The sequence below is a fragment of the Serinus canaria genome, chromosome 6 (genome assembly GCF_022539315.1).
Source record: "Serinus canaria isolate serCan28SL12 chromosome 6, serCan2020, whole genome shotgun sequence".
NCBI classification, from domain to species: domain Eukaryota; kingdom Metazoa; phylum Chordata; class Aves; order Passeriformes; family Fringillidae; genus Serinus; species Serinus canaria.
The window spans coordinates 32,805,393-32,823,906 of NC_066320.1; the positions used below are offsets into that span (position 1 = coordinate 32,805,393).

The 18,514-nt window shown below is 44.3% G+C and overlaps 1 protein-coding gene across 2 annotated transcripts in view; it reads left to right on the plus strand.

Moving 5' to 3' along the window:
- Positions 1-18,514, plus strand: part of DOCK1 (dedicator of cytokinesis 1) — a 271,299-nt gene that overhangs the window by 205,857 nt on the left and 46,928 nt on the right. For both annotated transcript variants that reach the window (XM_050976529.1, XM_050976530.1), the window contains exons 34-38: positions 2,888-2,973; positions 3,161-3,317; positions 7,171-7,211; positions 8,542-8,632; positions 12,305-12,424. In XM_050976529.1, the coding sequence (XP_050832486.1) occupies positions 2,888-2,973; positions 3,161-3,317; positions 7,171-7,211; positions 8,542-8,632; positions 12,305-12,424 (495 nt within the window). The remainder of the gene's footprint in view (positions 1-2,887; positions 2,974-3,160; positions 3,318-7,170; positions 7,212-8,541; positions 8,633-12,304; positions 12,425-18,514) is intronic.

The window sequence follows — 18,514 nt, forward strand, 5'->3', positions numbered from 1 at the left end:
TAATTACCTATAGTTGAAGTGTAAATGTGTAAGTATTTTTGGTTTCTGGCCTTTTGGAAAACATCAATAATCCTCTCTGACTCCAGCTGGGGAGCAAGGGAGAAGGGTAATGCAGTGGCCTCCAAGGTGATCTCATCATTTTGAATGGCTCAAGATCTGGTTCCCAGCTGGAATGCTGTGGAAAAATAGGAAAGAAAACAGGTGAAACCTTTGGGAATAACCACCAACTTTCACAGAAACCTCGGAGCAAAGTTTTGCTGTACTTGGGTGCCATTTCTGCATTAGAACTAATTTCTGCTGGTGTGATCTGTCACTTGAATTTTATATGGCAAATTATTATTAGCCCACATCAAAATGAATTTATAGCAGCTTGGAGGGCTGGAAGTCCTCCTCATCTCCAGCAAAATTAACTTGTCAGCCAGTGCTACAAATTCAGCCTTCCTTGAGGTAAACCCAAGCCCAGAAGTGATCAGCTGAGTTGACATCAGATGGCTCACCCTGATTTATTTGCTCCAGGTGGGAGATTGTCACAGACAGAGGAAGCACTGGAGGTGCTCTTTGCTCAACTTCAAACTCTCATCCTAAAGAGAGGCTGAGATCTTGATCAGCTGCGAGGAAAAGTGGATAAAAATGTCCTGTAATCTTCCTGGTATCACCCCTCAGGCTTTCAGTGTCAACAGGAGGATGTGAGTGTGGCCCCCTGAGCCTCCAGAAAGAGCCTCAGCAAGTGGCACTGGCTCTAATGGAAACATTGGAGATCTGGCACTTCTGCATTTGAGACTAAATCCCATCACAATAATTGCTGGCTTATTTATGCATTAAATTAAATGTAATGCATTTATAAAAACTCAGTGCATTAGGGGAAAAAAAAGAGAGAGAAAAGGAAAAATGGGGTTTATCAACAGATGCCAGGTGCAGTGTCCCAGAGACATTGGCTTGTGCAGCTCCAGGGTCACATTCCTGCTCCTGTCATGGGAAGTGATAAACTTCCAAAGCTCCATAAACCTCAGCTGGTATTGCTAAAACCTTCCTCCATGGAAAGACCACAGAAGGAATTGTAACTGAAATAACATTTATTCATTTGGCTCAGATGATCAGCATCACAGCGAGTCCATGAGAAATACCAGGAATGACTGAAGAGCAAAGATCTTGTTAATGATCCTTAAAACCCCCAAAATGCCACAAGTCTGGCTCTGTTCAAAGAGGCTGTTATGGGAAATGGCCCAACAAAGCATGGATTTACAGAGGTTTAGGTAAAACTGATAGTGGGAAGATCCTGGAGATCCTGCATGACAAATGCAATTGCTATTCTCCATCTGAGTAATCTCTTCCTAAAACATACATCACCTGCAGGGCTGGGGCTGGCAGCAAGTGTCATTTTTCACATTGGGTTAGAAAGTCAGTTTTATTCTGGGCTCATTAGGGAACAGGACTCTTGTGACTTCTCTGTTTCATCATTGTGTTGTTTCAGTGTTTCACTCAACTCTGGTACTGTGGGAGCGTGTTTGGCTCTGGGAGGGGGTTGGTGCATTATCCTGCCTTTTCTCATCTTCTGTCATTATTTTAATAATGGATTTATTGTATTCACTGTGACCTGGGGCAGGACCTGAGGGAGCAGCTGGAGCTGTGTCAGGGGAGGGTTTGGTTGGATCTCAGGGAAAGGTTCATCCCCAGAGGGTGCTGGCACTGCCCAGGGGATGGGCACAGCCCCGAGGCTGCCAGAGCTCCAGGAGCCTTTGGACAATGCCCTCAGTGGGGTTTTGGGGTGTCAGTGCAGGGCCAGGAGCTGCACTGGATGATCCCTGTGGGTCCCTTCCAGCCCAGAATATTTTAATGATTCAGACAATGCATTCTTTCTCCACGGGTACATTATGTGCTGTTAATATCACCTGCAGATGCAAAGTACATCTCTTGACATTTACAAAATGTTGGTACTCATTGTTCTTGTGCAGGGGCCCTTTGCTTTTCCTCAGCATCCTTGGGGGTGGCTTAAGCAAGTGACAAGGAAAAAACCTGTGACAAGTGTTCTGTCACCCAACTCCCACTGGGAGCACTGGGCTCCCATTCCCCTGCCAAGGGCTCCCAGCTTGCCCAGTCTCTCCTGCTGAAATCTCTGTCTTTAATCCTGTGGCTGTCTGTGCTTACTTAATGAAGAATTAGGAATTAGGTGACTTCACTGATTCATGGCAGAGCAGCAGGCCTGGGGTGAGCCTTCCTCCACTAACAGTTCACATCCATTCCTAGAAGCAAGAGCTAAAACCCTCTGTAATCATAAAAAATCCAGGGAATCACCAGTTGGTATTTAAAACATATTTTCTTGGCCACTTAGGTTTGCATCTTTTTAATATTGCCCAAATGAAATGATTCTGGAGTTGTTTGAAATTATTCCCTTCCTTTCTGCAGGGTTTATCAACAGCTTGGTCAGGCTGTGTCCTGCAGTCAGTGTCTGTGTGCTAAAAAGGGCTGTCAGGGATGCTGGGGGTGCACCCAGCAGGGTTCTCCAGCCTCAGGTGTTGCCTTTCCTCTCTGAGAGCTTCCAGCATTTTTGTGTTCAGTTCTGCTGCTGGGGACATTCTGTCTCCTTTCTCCCTGCCCTCAATTCCTGTCATTAATCTCCTCCTTTAGTTTTCCATAATGCAAATATTTACACTTCATTTAACAGCACGACCAATGATTCCTTTAACCAAAGAAGTCCTTGTAGGGCAGGAGATCATCGTGGAGAGTCTAAAAAAACCAGAGACTGCAAACTCTAAAAGTCAATCAGCCTTTAAACCAGGGGCTAAACATCTCACCGAGGCACCCAACCAATCTGTGAGGCATTGAGGCTACAGTAATAAAGTGAAATATTTGCCAGCTGATTATTTACGCTTGCTTTGTTTAATTCCAGTTCGAAAACGAGATCATCACCAAACTGGATCATGAAGTGGAGGGAGGCCGTGGAGATGAGCAGTACAAAGTGTTATTTGACAAAATGTAAGTGTTGATCAGCAGCAAAATTTATGTCACGGGGAAGTCAGGAGAGAGAGCAATTAGACTACAATGAACTTTGTAGCCCAGAAATAATTAAAATCTGTTAACGATGCGCAATATTTAAAACTGCACCTGAGTCAAGGTTTTTCTCTGTGTGTGATTAACAAGGCGAACTTAATTGGTTTTTTAGTCTCTTGGAGCACTGCAGGAAGCACAAATACCTGGCCAAGAGTGGGGAGACCTTTGTGAAGCTGGTGGTGAGGCTGATGGAGAGGCTGCTGGACTACAGGACCATCATGCACGACGAGAACAAGGAGAACCGCATGAGCTGCACCGTCAACGTGCTGGTGAGCAGCAAAACCACCACAAACCACCACAAAAACACCACAAATCACCACAAATCACCACAAAACCACCACAAATCACCACAAAATCACCACCATAAACCACCACAAAACCACCACAAATCACCACAAAACCACCACCAAAAACCACCACAAAACCACCACAAAACCACCACAAATCACCACAAAATCACCACAATAAACCACCACAAAACCACCACAAATCACCACAAAATCACCACAAACCACCACAAAACCACCACAAAACCACCACAAACCACCACAAAACCACCACAAACCACTACAAAACAACCACAAACCACCACAAAAACACCACAAATCACCACAAAACACCACAAATCACCACAAAACCACCATAAACCACCACAAAACCACCACAAAATCACCACAAATCACCACAAAATCACCACCATAAACCACCACAAAATCACCACAAATCACCACAAAATCACCACCATAAACCACCACAAAACCACAAATCACCACAAATCACCACAAATCACCACAAATCACCACAAAACCACAAATCACCACAAAACCACAAATCACCACAAACCACCAGAAACCACCATGAATCACAATAAAGCACCACGAATCACCACAAAATCATCACAAAATCACCCAAAAAAATCACCACAAAATCACCAAAAATCACCACATAACTATCACAAAATCACCCAAAAACCCTCCACAAAACTACCACAAAACCACCAAAAACCACCACAAAATGATCATAAACTCACCACAAAACCACCATAAAACCACTAGAAAATCACCACAAAATCACCCAAACCCCCATCACCCTCAGAATCCTGCATCTTTCACAAAGGGCTTGTGTCAAGCAGAGTGTCTGTTGGGATTCTTGGGGAAATTTGGAATGCTTTAGGATTTTTCCTATTTTTTTCTATTTTGATGAAGGTGAATCTGGGAAAATGTGGATTATCCCTTCTTTAATTGTTTCTACAGAAAGATTTAAGCAGAAATGTTACAGGGCCTGTTCATTGACATTTACAGTTGGTGTATAAACAGCTCTGTGCTGAAAACCACTTGACATACAGAATGTTGGAGTTCTCTGCCATTTACTCCCAAAATTCCCATGGATTTGCAATGCCATTTATATTCTGCTCTCTGCTCAGCCCCTTTATTCAAATTATTTGGAGGAATTGGAGGTACTGTTTGATTCACAGCAGGAAAAGCTTGGCTTGTTTTCCTCATTGATGGGAAATTTCCTCCTCTTGGATCCTGAAATTTTGGAGTGTCCACCCCATAGACGAATCTTGGTCCATTTGGGCTGGAGTTGGAAGCAATAATTGTTCCAGTTGTACTCACACACATCATGGTCTTTGGTGGAGATTTAGAAAATGAGATTTTGCAACCCAAAAATCAGCACCCATGAAAAATAGCTTTCAGAGACCCCAAAATAACATGAACTAAATATGATTTTTCCACTGTTTGCCTCTGAGAATTCCAACCTTTCCTCCCCATATCATCATCCAAGCTTTGATTTTGCTTAAATACATGAGGCACAGCCAGTGTTTATCATTGATGTGATCTGGCTGATGGATTTTGTTCAGGAAAGAGCAGAGTAAATAGTTTGCAGTTTGTTGTTTGTTTTTTTTTTGTTTTGGTTTGGTTTTTTTTTTGCATATAATGTAGTTTTTAGCTTTTTTATTTTGCACTTAATGCAGTCCTGGCCTGGTGCAGTGCAGCATTAACACCGCCCCATCTCATCAGCCATGAACAAAACGGTGCCCACTGGAGCAGGAGAGGAGATGGAGGCATCAAATCCGAAATTGGGCATTTATTTTTAGTTTGTTTTTCCTCTCTGCACATCAGAAAGCATCAGAATGTTTGGGAAATGGGCAAAGAGGAGGGACTTGGAGAGTTGTCACAGGCTGGTGATGCAGCAAGTGCTGTCGGGCTGCCTGCAGAAAGGTCACGGCGTCCTCCTGAGCAGAACCCTGCTGGAAAATCCTGCCAGGTCTCCAAGCAGGATGGGAAACAACACATCACAGTCACCACACACTGTGTCAAACTGAGAAAATTCCCTTGGGAAGGTGAAGTTGTTTCTCCTTCCCTTCATCAGAGCGCTCAGAGCCTCCCAGGAGCTGTCGCCATCCCCGTGGGGAGAGGAGCCCTTGGGGGTTTGTTCTCTCCAGGTGTCTCCCAGCAGCATCTCCTGCTGCTGCCTTTGGGCAGCTGGATGTGGAGGCGTTTGCAGAGGACAGATTTTGTGGGTGATTTGCTGCTGTCAGGTGCAGTCACTGTGACACTCCAGGCTCGGGCCTCTGGAGCTGCTGGAATCCTGGGAAGCGGCGCAGGGCGGAATTTTCCGTCGCTTTCGGTCGCCGGGATTTCAAACCTGAGCTTGATTTTCCACTCCCGTTTTCCCTCCAGGGCCCACTCAGCCTTTTCATCATTCTCCAGGTACCTGAAGTGAAATTCATGCCTTTGCAAAAATCCAACCCAGGGCTGAAACTCGGCACAATTCCCACGTGAGGTCTCGCAGAGTTCCTAATTGGGACTTCATTGATCCTGAGCTTTTCCTGGGATTAAATTTATCTGCACTGATGGAGCTTTAACTGGGAGGGTTTGATCTGCATTTATTCCAGTGCTGCTGGGAAAGGGGCTGGAGCCCCAGGAGGGGCTGAGGGAGCTGGGCAGGGGCTGAGCCTGGAGCAGAGGAGGCTCAGGGGGCCCTTGTGGCTCTGCCCAGCTCCTGCCAGGAGGGGACAGCCGGGGGGGTCGGGCTGTGCTCCAGGGAACAGGGACAGGAGCAGAGGGAACGGCCCCAGGCTGGGCCAGGGCAGGCTCAGGGTGGATTTTGGGAACAATTTCCTCCTGGAAAAGTTTGTGCAGGCCTGGCACAGTTTCCCAGGTGGAGTCCCCATGCCTGGAGGGATTTAAAATCCACATGGATGTGGCACCTGGGGACACGGGGCAGTGGTGGCCTTGGCAGTTTGTTTTCTGAATGGAACCCAAAACTGATAAGCAGTTTTATCAGCTGAACTACTGGAATAACCCCTCATTCCTCTCTGAAATGGGGATTCTGTCTTGCATTGTTCTCTTCTAAGGGATCCCTTTTGTGTTGGATTTGCCTCTCTTTTCGTTCTGGATTTGTGCTCCTTTAGTGCCTCCTCAAACTTCTTTAATTTAGCATTGAAATATATTTAATTCAGTGAAAAAGGACTTGCTTGGTATTTTGTTTTCTCAGATACATTTTAAATTTTGGAGGCAAACTTGAAATTAGATTCAGAAATGCCTTGAATCTCTCCCCCAGTTATCATATTTTGCATTTACAATATTTGCACTGTTAACCAGTTTATCTCAAGGCTGGAGGCACTCAGAGGAGAGTGATGCTAATGTGTGACATATGAAACCAGACAAATAACACTAATCTAACTTTGAATTTCCAAGGAAACTGTTAGAATCCAAGAGCAGATGATGTATTGCTGGACTAAGGTTCAGAGTTTTCAATCCATAGAACAACTGTTGCTTAAAAATTTTGGGTTTGTTGTATGTTAGAAAATTTTCAGCTGAAAATGGTTAATGATGTGTGACTTGCAAATGCCAGCAGCACATTTCTAGCAGTATTGTTCTTGCAAATTCTCAACCTCTGCAATGAGACAGAAGCCCTAAAACATTGCAACATGAAACATCCCAGCATTTGATTTTCTGAGTTAAATGACTTGTGTTCCATCACTGGAGGCAAATTTCATTTTGCAGTTTGGAGGCTGACGTTACACAATTATGAATTTTTAATTTGGAGCGTGTTCTGTGTACATTCCAAAGTGTGAAATCAAAGACTTTGTAACCAAATTATGTTGTTTTTCAGAATTTCTACAAGGAGATCGAGAGGGAAGAGATGTACATAAGGTTTGTAAACATGACTGGTGACAAACTGCCTGACACAGGCTCTGTAATTGGGGAAATTAAGTTCATATTAACAGTCACTTGGGGGCTGGAGGAGAGGAGTAATGATAAATCACACCTTGGCTGAACCTGAAGTAATTCAAAAGCTTATCTGCACTGAGAACAGAGTGCTGGAAGTGAAAGTCAGGAGATTATCTCTGTCCCCTTTCTCCAAGTCCTTCGGTTCCATTACAATGAGCACTGAAACACTCAGGAGCCAGAATTCTTCTGCTGGTGAAGAAAACAAATAAGCTGAGCAAAGAAATGATGTTACCTCCTGGTGAGGTACAAAATATGTGACTTGGAATAAAAAACCCCTGTTAAATAATTCCTGTCTGATACTTATTTTAAACTTAAAGCTTTCAAAATCTCTTTTCAGACCATGTAAACATGGAAATATTGTGCTTTGTGTAAACCTCAAGGTTCACAGCCCCCCATTTGTGAATCTGACTGTTGCTTACACTGTTGTGCTCAAGTGATGAAGTTTGTGTTTGTACTGCTATTTTAGGTATCTAAATGTGACTCATGATTCATTCTCAGGTGCTTGTTATCTTTTTGGAAGAGTTTTCAACTTGTCAGCTCTCTTCCTGTTGTTTAAATGGTTTTAATTGGTCTTTTAGAAGTTTGCAAAAAGAACAGGAAATGGCAGGATTGATAACTGTGGACAAACACACAAAGTGATTTCTTATTATTTAGGGCTGCCCTGTTCAGCATCTCTCTAAAGAAAAATTGCCTCTCACTGTCAAACCCCCAGCCAAATTCTCTCCAATTTCTGTTAACAAACTCATGAAACTTGAAAGGATTTTCACTGGCATTTTCAAAATTCAATTTTTAATAGTTTTGTGTGGATTTTTTTAATTGTCAGTGTAAAAATCATCAAACAAATGAAGAGAATTGAGTGAGGTGTGATGATATTGAAGGTAAATAATGAAACTTATTCCTGTGCCCGTAGCTGAACTGTAAAAGTGCTCTGTCTTGCACAACATCTGGGTTGGATTTGTTACTCACCACAAGTCTTGCTCGTGGTGTTCAGCCAAAGATTGGACCCAAAGATCTTGGAGGACTTTTCCAACCTTAATGATCCCTTGATTCCCTGAGTGTCCCTCAAAAACAGCACAGTGGAAATGCACATGGTCCTAAATGTTGTCTGCACACAGAAATGGGAACTTTACCAATCCCACCAAATATTTACTTGTTTGAAGATAGCCTTGAATCCTTGTAATCTTCAAAATAAATGATTGAGTGACACCTTAAGCCCCCTCTTTTTAAGAGCCATTGTTTCTGTTGCTGGCAGGTACCTGTACAAGCTGTGTGACCTGCACAAGGAGTGTGACAACTACACAGAGGCTGCCTACACCTTGCTCCTGCATGCAAAGCTCCTCAAGGTAAGCCCCAAAGCACATCCCAGGTCTGGGAAATGCCAGCAGCAGCCAGGGGGGTGGTTGGCACTCAGAACAGCTGCCCTTGAAGCTGCTGAACTGCTCTGGGTTCTCTTTGCATCCCCAGAGGAAAGCAGCAGTTCCCTGGATGGCAGAGGTGGAGCTGGAGTGAAGGGAATGTGGTCAAGTCAGCCCCACAAAACCCCAATTGCAAATATCCAGACTGTACAATATGTGACAGCCTCTGAGCAGATATTTTAGTAAATGAGCTCTCCACAGATCCTTTGTGCAAGCAGTGCTGGAGCCCCTGCTCGAGTGCTCTTGGGTGTCTGGAACTGAGCTCAGAAAATTGCAGAGGGATTCAAATGGCCTTCTTTCCAAGGTCATGCCTTTCAAAGGTGCATATAATTTTAATGCAGTGTTACCCAGTTTATAGCACATTTGGAGAGGCACAACAATATTGCTCCTCTTCAAGGAGTGTTTGGTGCAGCCTGCAATATGCACAAATAACATGTTACCTGCAGAAAGTGCCTGAGATAAAGCATTTGAGTGTTTAACACTACCCACTGCCAGCCAGAAATGGACTGAAGCTGTACTTCAGAAGCATTAATCTTCTGAAAACATTCTGGAGAGAAGATTTTGGCTCTAACATGCAGCTTTTTTAGGTGCTCATGTCACAAATGTGGGAGCAGGTACCCACTTTGCTCTCCTGGTTATCACTTAGGAAGGTGCTGCTCTTGCCAGCAGACACTTGTGTCATGAAATCACATTTAATACAGCTGAATCATCACTGAATTCCTAGGTTTGTGTTTTAATTTTGAAAAGGAGTTAATGGGAAAAGTAAAAATCTCAATGTGATAAAAATTAAAAGTTTTGGAGGAGTTTGATTTAGTCCTGCTTGTCTTCCTCACATTTCACAATCTGCAGTGAAATCTTTCTTCCTCAGGGAGTGCTGGATCTCTGTCCACCCTCCTCAAGGACATGTCCCCCCCCAGGGGCAGAGAGTCAGGGACAGAATAAATGAGAATTTCATTTTCCCCTTGATGTCCTGCTCACTCCAGTGTATTGCAGCCTCCTGGTCCAGGGAAAGTTTCCCTTGCCATGGCAGGGGATGGAACCAGATGGGCTTTAAGGTCCCTTCCCACCCCCAGCAGCCTGGGATGGTGTGACTGCACCCTGCTGTGCTCATGGTGCCCCTCTTCATCCAGGAAATGGAGCTCATCCTCAGCAGCCAACTGTTCTTGGCAGCCCTGGCTTTAATTTCAGCAATCCCCAGCAAAGTGTCAGTGTCAAATCTCTCTTTTGAAAAGTTGAAAAGGGGAAGGTGTTAAATGAGATCCTTCTGATGGGTGCACTGAGAATTATTCGTACTTCAGAGCTGAGTAAACTGCATCCAAGCCATAAAAAGACTGAATGTGATGCAGAGTGTACATGTGCAATTTAAATTAAGACTCTCTGAGATGTATTTACTGTATTTTAAAATCATTAGAGGGTTATTACACGAGGAAACATCTCTAAGATTCATCTGGAGTGCAAAAGCACTGTGCCTACTTCACATGGATGAACCTTTTAGACAGGATGAAGGATTCATTCCCTGCCATGGGGGCTGTGCTCCTGAATAAATGATGGAATAAACCATGCCATAAAACCTCACTCAGACTTCACCTGGCATGGCCTGCACTTGTTAGACAATTTCCTTCCTGTGACCTGAAATCAGAGTTTAGCCAGCTGTGGCTTTTCTTAGGGGATGTGTTCAGAGAGCAGGTGAGTGTCTCACCAAATGTGCTCCTTTGAATTCAGTGGAAGAGCTCCATGGGAAGAAATAGCCATTTTTCTCTCCTTCTAATGCAAATCGATAGCAAATGCCAGGGATGAATTTGTCACAGGTTTTCATCCCTGAGTGGATGTTTGTTTGTAAGTATAATTTCATTATGGGCTGGAATTACTTTATTATCAAAGTGTATCAATCTCTGGCTCAGTCCCTGCTCCTGCAGCCCTGAGTGGAGGGAGGAGTTGAGTGTTGCCTGAGGAGCAGCAGTGCTGGGGGTGTGTAACTGAGCAATTGAGTTTTTCTGTCAAGCCTCAGGACAGGATTTTCAATGACACTCATCATGGCAGATATTTCATCCCAGTGATTTTAATGGGATCACATCGAGGGCAGGACTGAGAGTGGGTGAGAATTTCACCTTTAAATCTGCAAGAAGGCTCTGTCTGTGGAGGGAGAGAGGCCAAATTACTGCAAGCTGACAAAGCACACTCAAGGAAAGAGACTTTTGTTGTGTTTTCAACCCATTTTCTCAAAATTGAGGTGTTCAAAACTAACAGAAGATAGCAGCTCTAAGCATGCTGAAAAAAATTCCATCACATTTCAGACTCCAGCAGGTTTGTGTTACTCAGAAATAGAGTTCAGAACAGAGCTGTCAGAGGTGTCTGCATGACCCAAACACAAATATTTTGGCCAAATCAAGAAGTGATTGGGTGAAAATTAATAACATACAGGAGGTGAAGTAGCAGTAATTGTGGAAATGAATCTGGGAGTTGCTCAGAGACGCTGTGGCTGCCCCTGGATCCCTGGAAGTGTCCAAGGCCAGGCTGGAGGGGGTTTGGAGCAGCCTGGGAGAGTGGAGGGTGTCCCTGCCATGGCAGGGCTGGGATGGGATGGGATGAGCTTTAAGCTCCCTTCCAACCCAAACTGTTCCATGGTTCCTGTGTTTGACATCTTACCTTTGATCCATCAGGCACTTGCTGGAAAAGCCAGAGCTGCTAATTGCAGGCAAGCTGGATAAAGTTAAATATGCTTTCCTTGCCTCCAGAGATCCTCAGTGAGTTGGAGCCATCCCATTTCCCTGCCTGCAGCCCTTCCCTTTGATTCCCTGTGCAGGCTGCCCTAGAGCAGAGGCTGGACAGAGCTAAAGAATAAAGCAGGGATTGATTCCAAGGATCTCCTCCATGGATCCACCTTGGGCAGCACCAGAGCCCAGCCAGGGCTGCCCCCAAGATGACCCAAAATGGCCCCAAAATGCCCGGCCGGGCACGGGGTCTCTCCCTGGGATCAGCTCTGCTCCATTCCCACCTTGCAGTTCATTGTCCCAGCCCAGCTTTAGCCCAGGCACTCCCACCCTGCTTGTTTTTCTCTCTCCAGCCCACGGGGTTTGTGCTCCTGGCCTGAGATTGGGATCATTTGTCCTTGGTGCCCAGCTGGAGCAGGAATTGTTTTGTCTCCCTGCTCTGTGCAGAGCTCACCATCCCATAATATGAACCCAGACCCACTAAAGCAGCACAGAATGTGAAACACAGAAAAGCCAAACCTGAGGCACCACCTTTGTGTTGATGGATCTGGGCCCCAGGGTTTCTCCCAGCCAAAGTGAAGTGTTCATTGTGTCCCCAGCAGGTTGTACCCATCAGCAGGCCAAGGTCACTCTCTTCAAACTCACCAAGGAGAGCAGGCCACCTCCAGAAGCTCCCTCCAGCTGATGGATGCAATTAGCCTCCAATTACAGCATCCAAATAAATGCTCCTTGTGCCCAAGGAAGCAAAGGGCACAGCTGTGAAAAAACCCTTTGTTGGTGCATTAACTGCAGCACCACTCCTTTAAAGAAAACCTCTCTCTTTTAATTCACTTCAGAACTCATAGCTTTGGATTTGCTTTCACTTTTCCCTTTTTTTTATGTGATTTAGTGGTCAGAAGAAGCATGTGCAGCACATCTTACCCAGCGGGATGGATACCAAGCTGCTACTCAAGGACAGCTGAAAGATCAGCTCTATCAAGAAATTATCCATTACTTTGACAAGGGCAAGGTAAAAAGGGAAGAAAAAAAGTGCAGATGTATTTCATTGCTTTTCTCTCAAACTTATAAATTTAATAGTAAACATAGTTTGCATCCAGTGACCTTCAGGAAGCACTTACAGATAATGATATTACCAAAAAAAAAAAGTCAAGAGAAATCAATGGTACATTTATAACTCATCTCTTAAGGGTAAATATATGGGCCTATGATGCCATGGAGTAAATAAAAAAGTGATGCATGTAATCTGGAGGACTTTTTCTGGCAGTTACAAGAGCTGAGAGAATCCTTCAGCTCCCCTTGTTTTTCCTCATGTACACAAAAATAATTCCCTCAGGGCCTGGATGTCTGTGGTTGATATCATAAATATCCTGGGATGAGGATATTTCATTGCAATTGCATCTTTTAATGCAGAAGGAAATTGCATTTGGCCTTGCTTGGTGTTGGAGAGGAAGGGGGTTAATGTGGGAGACAGGGATGGATCAGTGTTTGGGTATTTCAGGCACGAACTATTCAAGTGTAGAAGTAGGAATCTCTTAGAACATTTCAGAAGTGCAAACTTGGGGTTTAAAAGGAAACAGAATGTTGTTTTCTGGTAGAATTAGAATATTATCCAGCCAGCCCATCCTTTCCAGGTGTGTTTTTAGCAGAATCAGATTAAAATCCTGGAATAAATTTGATAGGAACACTCACTTCTATCATTTTGTTAGAAATGTTGCTTAGAAAGTCAAATTTTATAGCTTATCTTAATGCAAGAATTATAAGTTGTTAATGAGTGATGCTAAAAGTTGTAGTTCTGGATTGGGGTAAAAATTGTAATTCTGGGCTGGGACAAAAGTTGTAAAAATATAATTCTGGAGTGGCTGTTTGGGGCTGGGGCTGCTGGAGGTGACAGTTCCTGCTGCCCAAGAGGTTTTTCCTGGGTGAATGAGAAGAATCTCATTTGAATGAGGGTCACAGCTGATTTTAAATCTTGTTTTAATCTTACATTCCTGTCTGGAAGGAAAACCAGGAGTTGCCTGTTTTTATTTTGTTGGTTCTATTTTGTTTTATTTCATTTTGTTGGTTTAATTTTGTTTGTCTTTATGGCTCCATGTTGGTCCTTTCTGGTGTCCAGGCACTGGGAATTGTTCTGCTGGACACCAGTTCTGTGCAGAACTCAAGTGCCAGGACTCCTGTGTGATTTCTGTGTCTGTGAGATGATGATTTATTTCCAAAGTGCTCTTTCCTACTTACAGATATTCCTTCTCTCATTTTCTGGTCACTCAAACTGGTGATAATTTTTCACATTACTCCATGAAAAGGGAAATAAAAAAATCAATATACACTGAGAGTATTCATCTTGTGTGATTTTGCAAATGTCAGGAAGCTCCAAGTGGAAGTTTCCAGTGTAGATGGAAGGTAATCCTCTCATTTGGGACATTCTGACATTAAGTTAAATCAACTTCTTGCATTCCTTGAGCACTTTGCAAATGTAGCCCAGCAGCTGCTTTAGCTCTCCAGGATCAGTAGCACACCTGAACCAGCCTTTGCTGTGCATTTTTGGGACACTGCACCCATGCCCAAACCAATTTTTGCCTTTTTTGTGCCATTATCACCCAGCTGGGTCCCTGCCTGGCAGCTCATCCCACTTGTTTGGATTTCCCACTTGTTTGATTTCCCTTCCCATTAAGTTACCAGGAGGTGTCAGCAGGAGTCACCAGCCCTGGGCAGCTGTGCAGACACTCCAGGCTTTTCCAGAAGCTCAGGAGTTTTGTTTTCCAGGTGTGAGCCTGTGCCTCTCCCAACCTCAGGAAGCACTTTACAGATTATGATATTACAAAAGAAAAAAGTCAAAAGAAATCAATGGTACATTTATAACTCATCTCTTAAGGGTAAAGAAATGGGCCTGTGATGCCATGGAGTAAATAAAAAAGTGATGCATGAAATTTGGAGGATTTTTTCTGTCAGTTTCAAGAGCTGAGAGAATCTTTCAGCTCCCCTTGTTTGCCTGATGGGAAGCTGTGGATTTGGGAGGGAGGGAGATGTGGCTCTTAGAAACATTGTGTAGAGGAAATGGAGCAAAGGGATATCCTAAAATTGGGTTTAAAACATTGGCTTTTTGTTTTTTAAAGGCTGGTGTAGTTCAGCCTCTCAAAAATCAGGATCCCTTTCTCTTGGCAGAGTAATTTCCCAGCAGAATTCACAGTTTTCTTGTCTATTGAAAGCCAGCCATGAGGCTTATCCCTTAAATATTGGCATTCATGGCAGGTGAATTTAGATTGAATCCTCCCCACACAGGCTGGGATGGAGTGAACACTTCACTGCTGGCCCAGAAGTGCCTGAGAAATTTGTAAGTGAGGAACAAGGAGCGTGGACTTGCCCTGAAGGCAGGAATGGGGCACCTCCTGTGGGCTGAGAACAAAATGCTGGCCCTCAGCAGAGGATCCATTTAGGGTTCCTCATTTTGATTTCTATTTTTAATCCTATTTTTAAAATTATTTCTATTTTTAATTTTAAAGGAAGTTTTGGTTTTTACCTGTATTTGACTTTTGGTCCTTAAAACCAGCCTTGTATAAAGCTGAAGTACAACTTTCTCCTTTAGGGAAGGAGCATTTCTCAGAACCAACTTTTGCATTTTGCACTTGTTCTACTTTATGAATTAGATTCCTGATCAGTTATGCTCTTCATTCCTTTTCTAAGCTCCTGCTTTCCAAAAGGAAAGTTGTTTCCATGATTAGGGATCCTTTTCTCTTCTGGATCATTCTTCACTGCACTGCACTTCCCAGTCTCCATCTCTCTTGGCTTTTGCCCTTAAAATCCTGATCCTCAGTTTATCCCAGCAGTCTGACCATCCCTTGAGCTGCTCTCTCTGTGCTTTCCTGAAGTTTGGGATTTCCAACAAAGCCCTCAATGCAGGGACTTCGCTGGCAATTCTTGGGTTAGAATGTGCCAAGGTGAGAAGGGAAATAGTGATGGGACTCAAGGCTTGGGGGAAGGGGTGACATGCATTCCTGTGGGAAGGAGCTGATGGGAGTCAATCCTGATGAGCTTCTGAATCCAGGGAATGCTCCTTGGCAAAGATGAGGTCTTGTTTTAAACCAGGTTTGTTTGTGGGACCAGCCATGGGCTCAGGGTTGCTGGTGATGCTGCTGCCCATAAATCAGGACAGGTTTTCCTCTGCTCCTCCATAAATTGAAAGTGTTGGTTCTGAGGAGAAAAAAACTAAACAAATGCACACTGCTCATTTATTTCTGCTCCTCCTTTCTCCCCTCCTCCTCCAAGAAAAAGCTTTTACTGCTTACAGCAGCCACAGAACAGAAAATATCTGAAATTACACAGCAAATGCCATGCTTTGGCTTAAAAGGCCTTTTTTTCTGGCTCTCAGGATGACATCAACTGGCTTTTTCTTCCATCTTAACAAGTGAGTGGTGAAAATCACCTGTCTGCCAAAAATCTGTGTGAGGCTGGTGGCCAGCCCAGCCCTGGTGCTGTCCTGCGAGCTGGGAAGGACAGAGAGTCTTGGGAGAGGGAGGATACAGAGTCTGACCCTGTTCCAAATGAATTTATTTATTTATTTCTAGAGTTTCCAACCTGGCTGTATTTTGAATGCAGTGCTGACAATAGAGAAATGCTGAGTTTTAACATTTTATTTAAAATATTAAGCTTTCATGCTGGTTAATTAACACTGCCTGAAATTTAACCAGCTTAGAAAGTCCCTCACACATCAGAACATGGCACCATAATATTCTCATCCCAGACTATCTCACTGCTCCTGACCATTAACTCTGCAGGAGCTCAGAAATACCCTGAGATCCTCCTTTGCTGCTGTTAACCTCCAAAACTAAATTGGATGCTGTAGTTCTTCCTGGCCAACAAGCAATCCAGCTTGAAAAATAAATTAAATCTCTGGGTTTTCCCTAAAACAGATCTCCTGCATCTCCAAAGTCTTGCCCATAACAATTTGCAGCTCATGTCTACACAACTAAATTTAGGCTCTGCACATTTTTCTTACCCCCTGAGTATAAAAGGAGCATTTTCCTTCCAGTATCAGCAGCCTCTCTCCCTGGTCCCCTCTGTAGATAAATTGTTTCTCCCATTAATGAGTTGTACCTCGTACAAATCCTGTGTAGGAGCTCCCTGTACAACTCATTTCTCCAGAAGACTTGCCATGTCCTGGGCAAAGCTGGGAAAGCTTCCAAGGCAGGAAATCTGTGAGGCAGCAGATTGGGAGTTATTGACCTTCAAGAATACAGATTTCATTTATCAGGATCCTGGGCCACAGCCGTGCCGTCCTCACCTGAATAAATTGGCTCTGGAGCAAACAGCTGAATTTTTCAGAGGGTTGTGAGACACACAGTCCCTGGTTCTTTGAAAATGGTGGGAAAATCTCCAGTTTTAGGTTGGTTTTCTGCGATGTTGGAGCTGTTGAGGTGCAGCTGCACGAAGGAAAAGCCAGGTAGTTCAGGAAATAGCCTCAAGTTGGATCAGGGGAAGTTTAGGTTGGATGTTAGGAAAAGTTTCTTCATGGAAAGGGTTGACAAGCAGAGGAACAGGCTGCCCAGGGCAGTGGTGCAGTTCCCACCCCTGGAATTGTTTAAAAAATGCATGGATTTGACACCTGAGGATGGGGTTTATTGTTTAACAGGGTGATGGTTGATGATCTCAGAAGTTTTTTCCAACCTTAGTGATCCTGTGCACTCCTGGGCCTCTGGAGCTTAGGGCTCTTCTCCACTCAAAAAATTGAGTTCCATAATCCCAGTTCTCATTGTTCCTCTGAAGGAACAGCTGGACAGTTGGGAATTCCAAACAGAGATGTTGGAACACAATGAGGTTTCTAAGAGGCACTAGAAACAAAACATGGGTGCTTTTTCTCTTAGGCAGAGGTCTTGGCTGGAGAGGGACCAAGTTAGACTGGCAAAAATGGAAAGAATTTTTTCCCCTTTCTCCCATTTTTGCTGTGTATGTGCAGTACAATGGATTTGCAGTACACTCCTGAAAGTGTTCCCTTAAAGATAATGGGACACCATGTCAGCAGGAGAACTTGTAAACTGACTTTTACAGAAACTTTGAAGGAATTCCAGCAATTTAAGCCAGAAATAAATGTTCTAATTGAAGCTGCTCTGCTGAGAGGGCTGGGATTGTTTCACTTGGAGAGGAGCAGCTCCAAGGAGAGCTCAGAGCCCCTTCCAGGGCCTGAAGGGGCTCCAGGAGAGCTGGAGAGGGACTGGGGACAAGGGATGGAGAGACAGGACCCAGGGAATGGCTTTAAGCTGACAAGGGATAGATTTAGATGGGATATTGGGAATGAGGAATTGTTCCCTGGCAGGGTGGGCAGGCCCTGGCACAGGGTGCCCAGAGCAGCTGGGGCTGCCCCTGGATCCCTGGCAGTGCCCAAGGCCAGGTTGGACATTGGGGTTGGAGCAGCCTGGCACAGTGGGAGGTGTCCCTGCCATGGCAGGGGTGGAAGGAGATGATCTTTAACCCAAATCATTCTGGTGAGATTCCATGGTCTGGTTTTCTCCTGTTCATCTCCACTTCCTTGCTAGGAAGAACGCAGGGATTATGTGATTATTGTCTGTTGTACATGAACTAAATCTGGATCACATTTAATTTGAGGATTCATTTTTCAGGCTCTGGAACATTTACAAAATCCATTATTAATATTAATATTCAGTAACATCTAAAGGCTTTGTTCAGGCTGGAGGAGGTGCAGTGGAAGCAGCTTCTGCTCCAGTGTTTATGGTGCTGACAGACAAGGGTGGGAAGGTAAAAAAAAAAAGTCAAAGGAGATTTAATTCTGCTAAAGTTGTTATTGAGTCAGTGGCAGTGCTGTGGTACCTACAGGCAGAGTGTGTCTGCTTGCAGAATCACTGACTGGTTTGGGTTGGGAAGGACCTTTGAAGGTCACCTGATCCCACCCTGTCAACAAGGACATCTATCAGCTCTCCCAGGTGCCTCCAGCCTGGACTGGAACACTGCCAGGGATCCAGGGCCAGCCCCAGCTGCTCTGGACAACTGTGCCAGGGCCTGCCCACCCTCACAGGGAACAATTCCTAATTCCCAATATCCCATCTAAACCTTTTGCATTCCCAGACCTGGTTTAGGAACACATCTGTGCTCA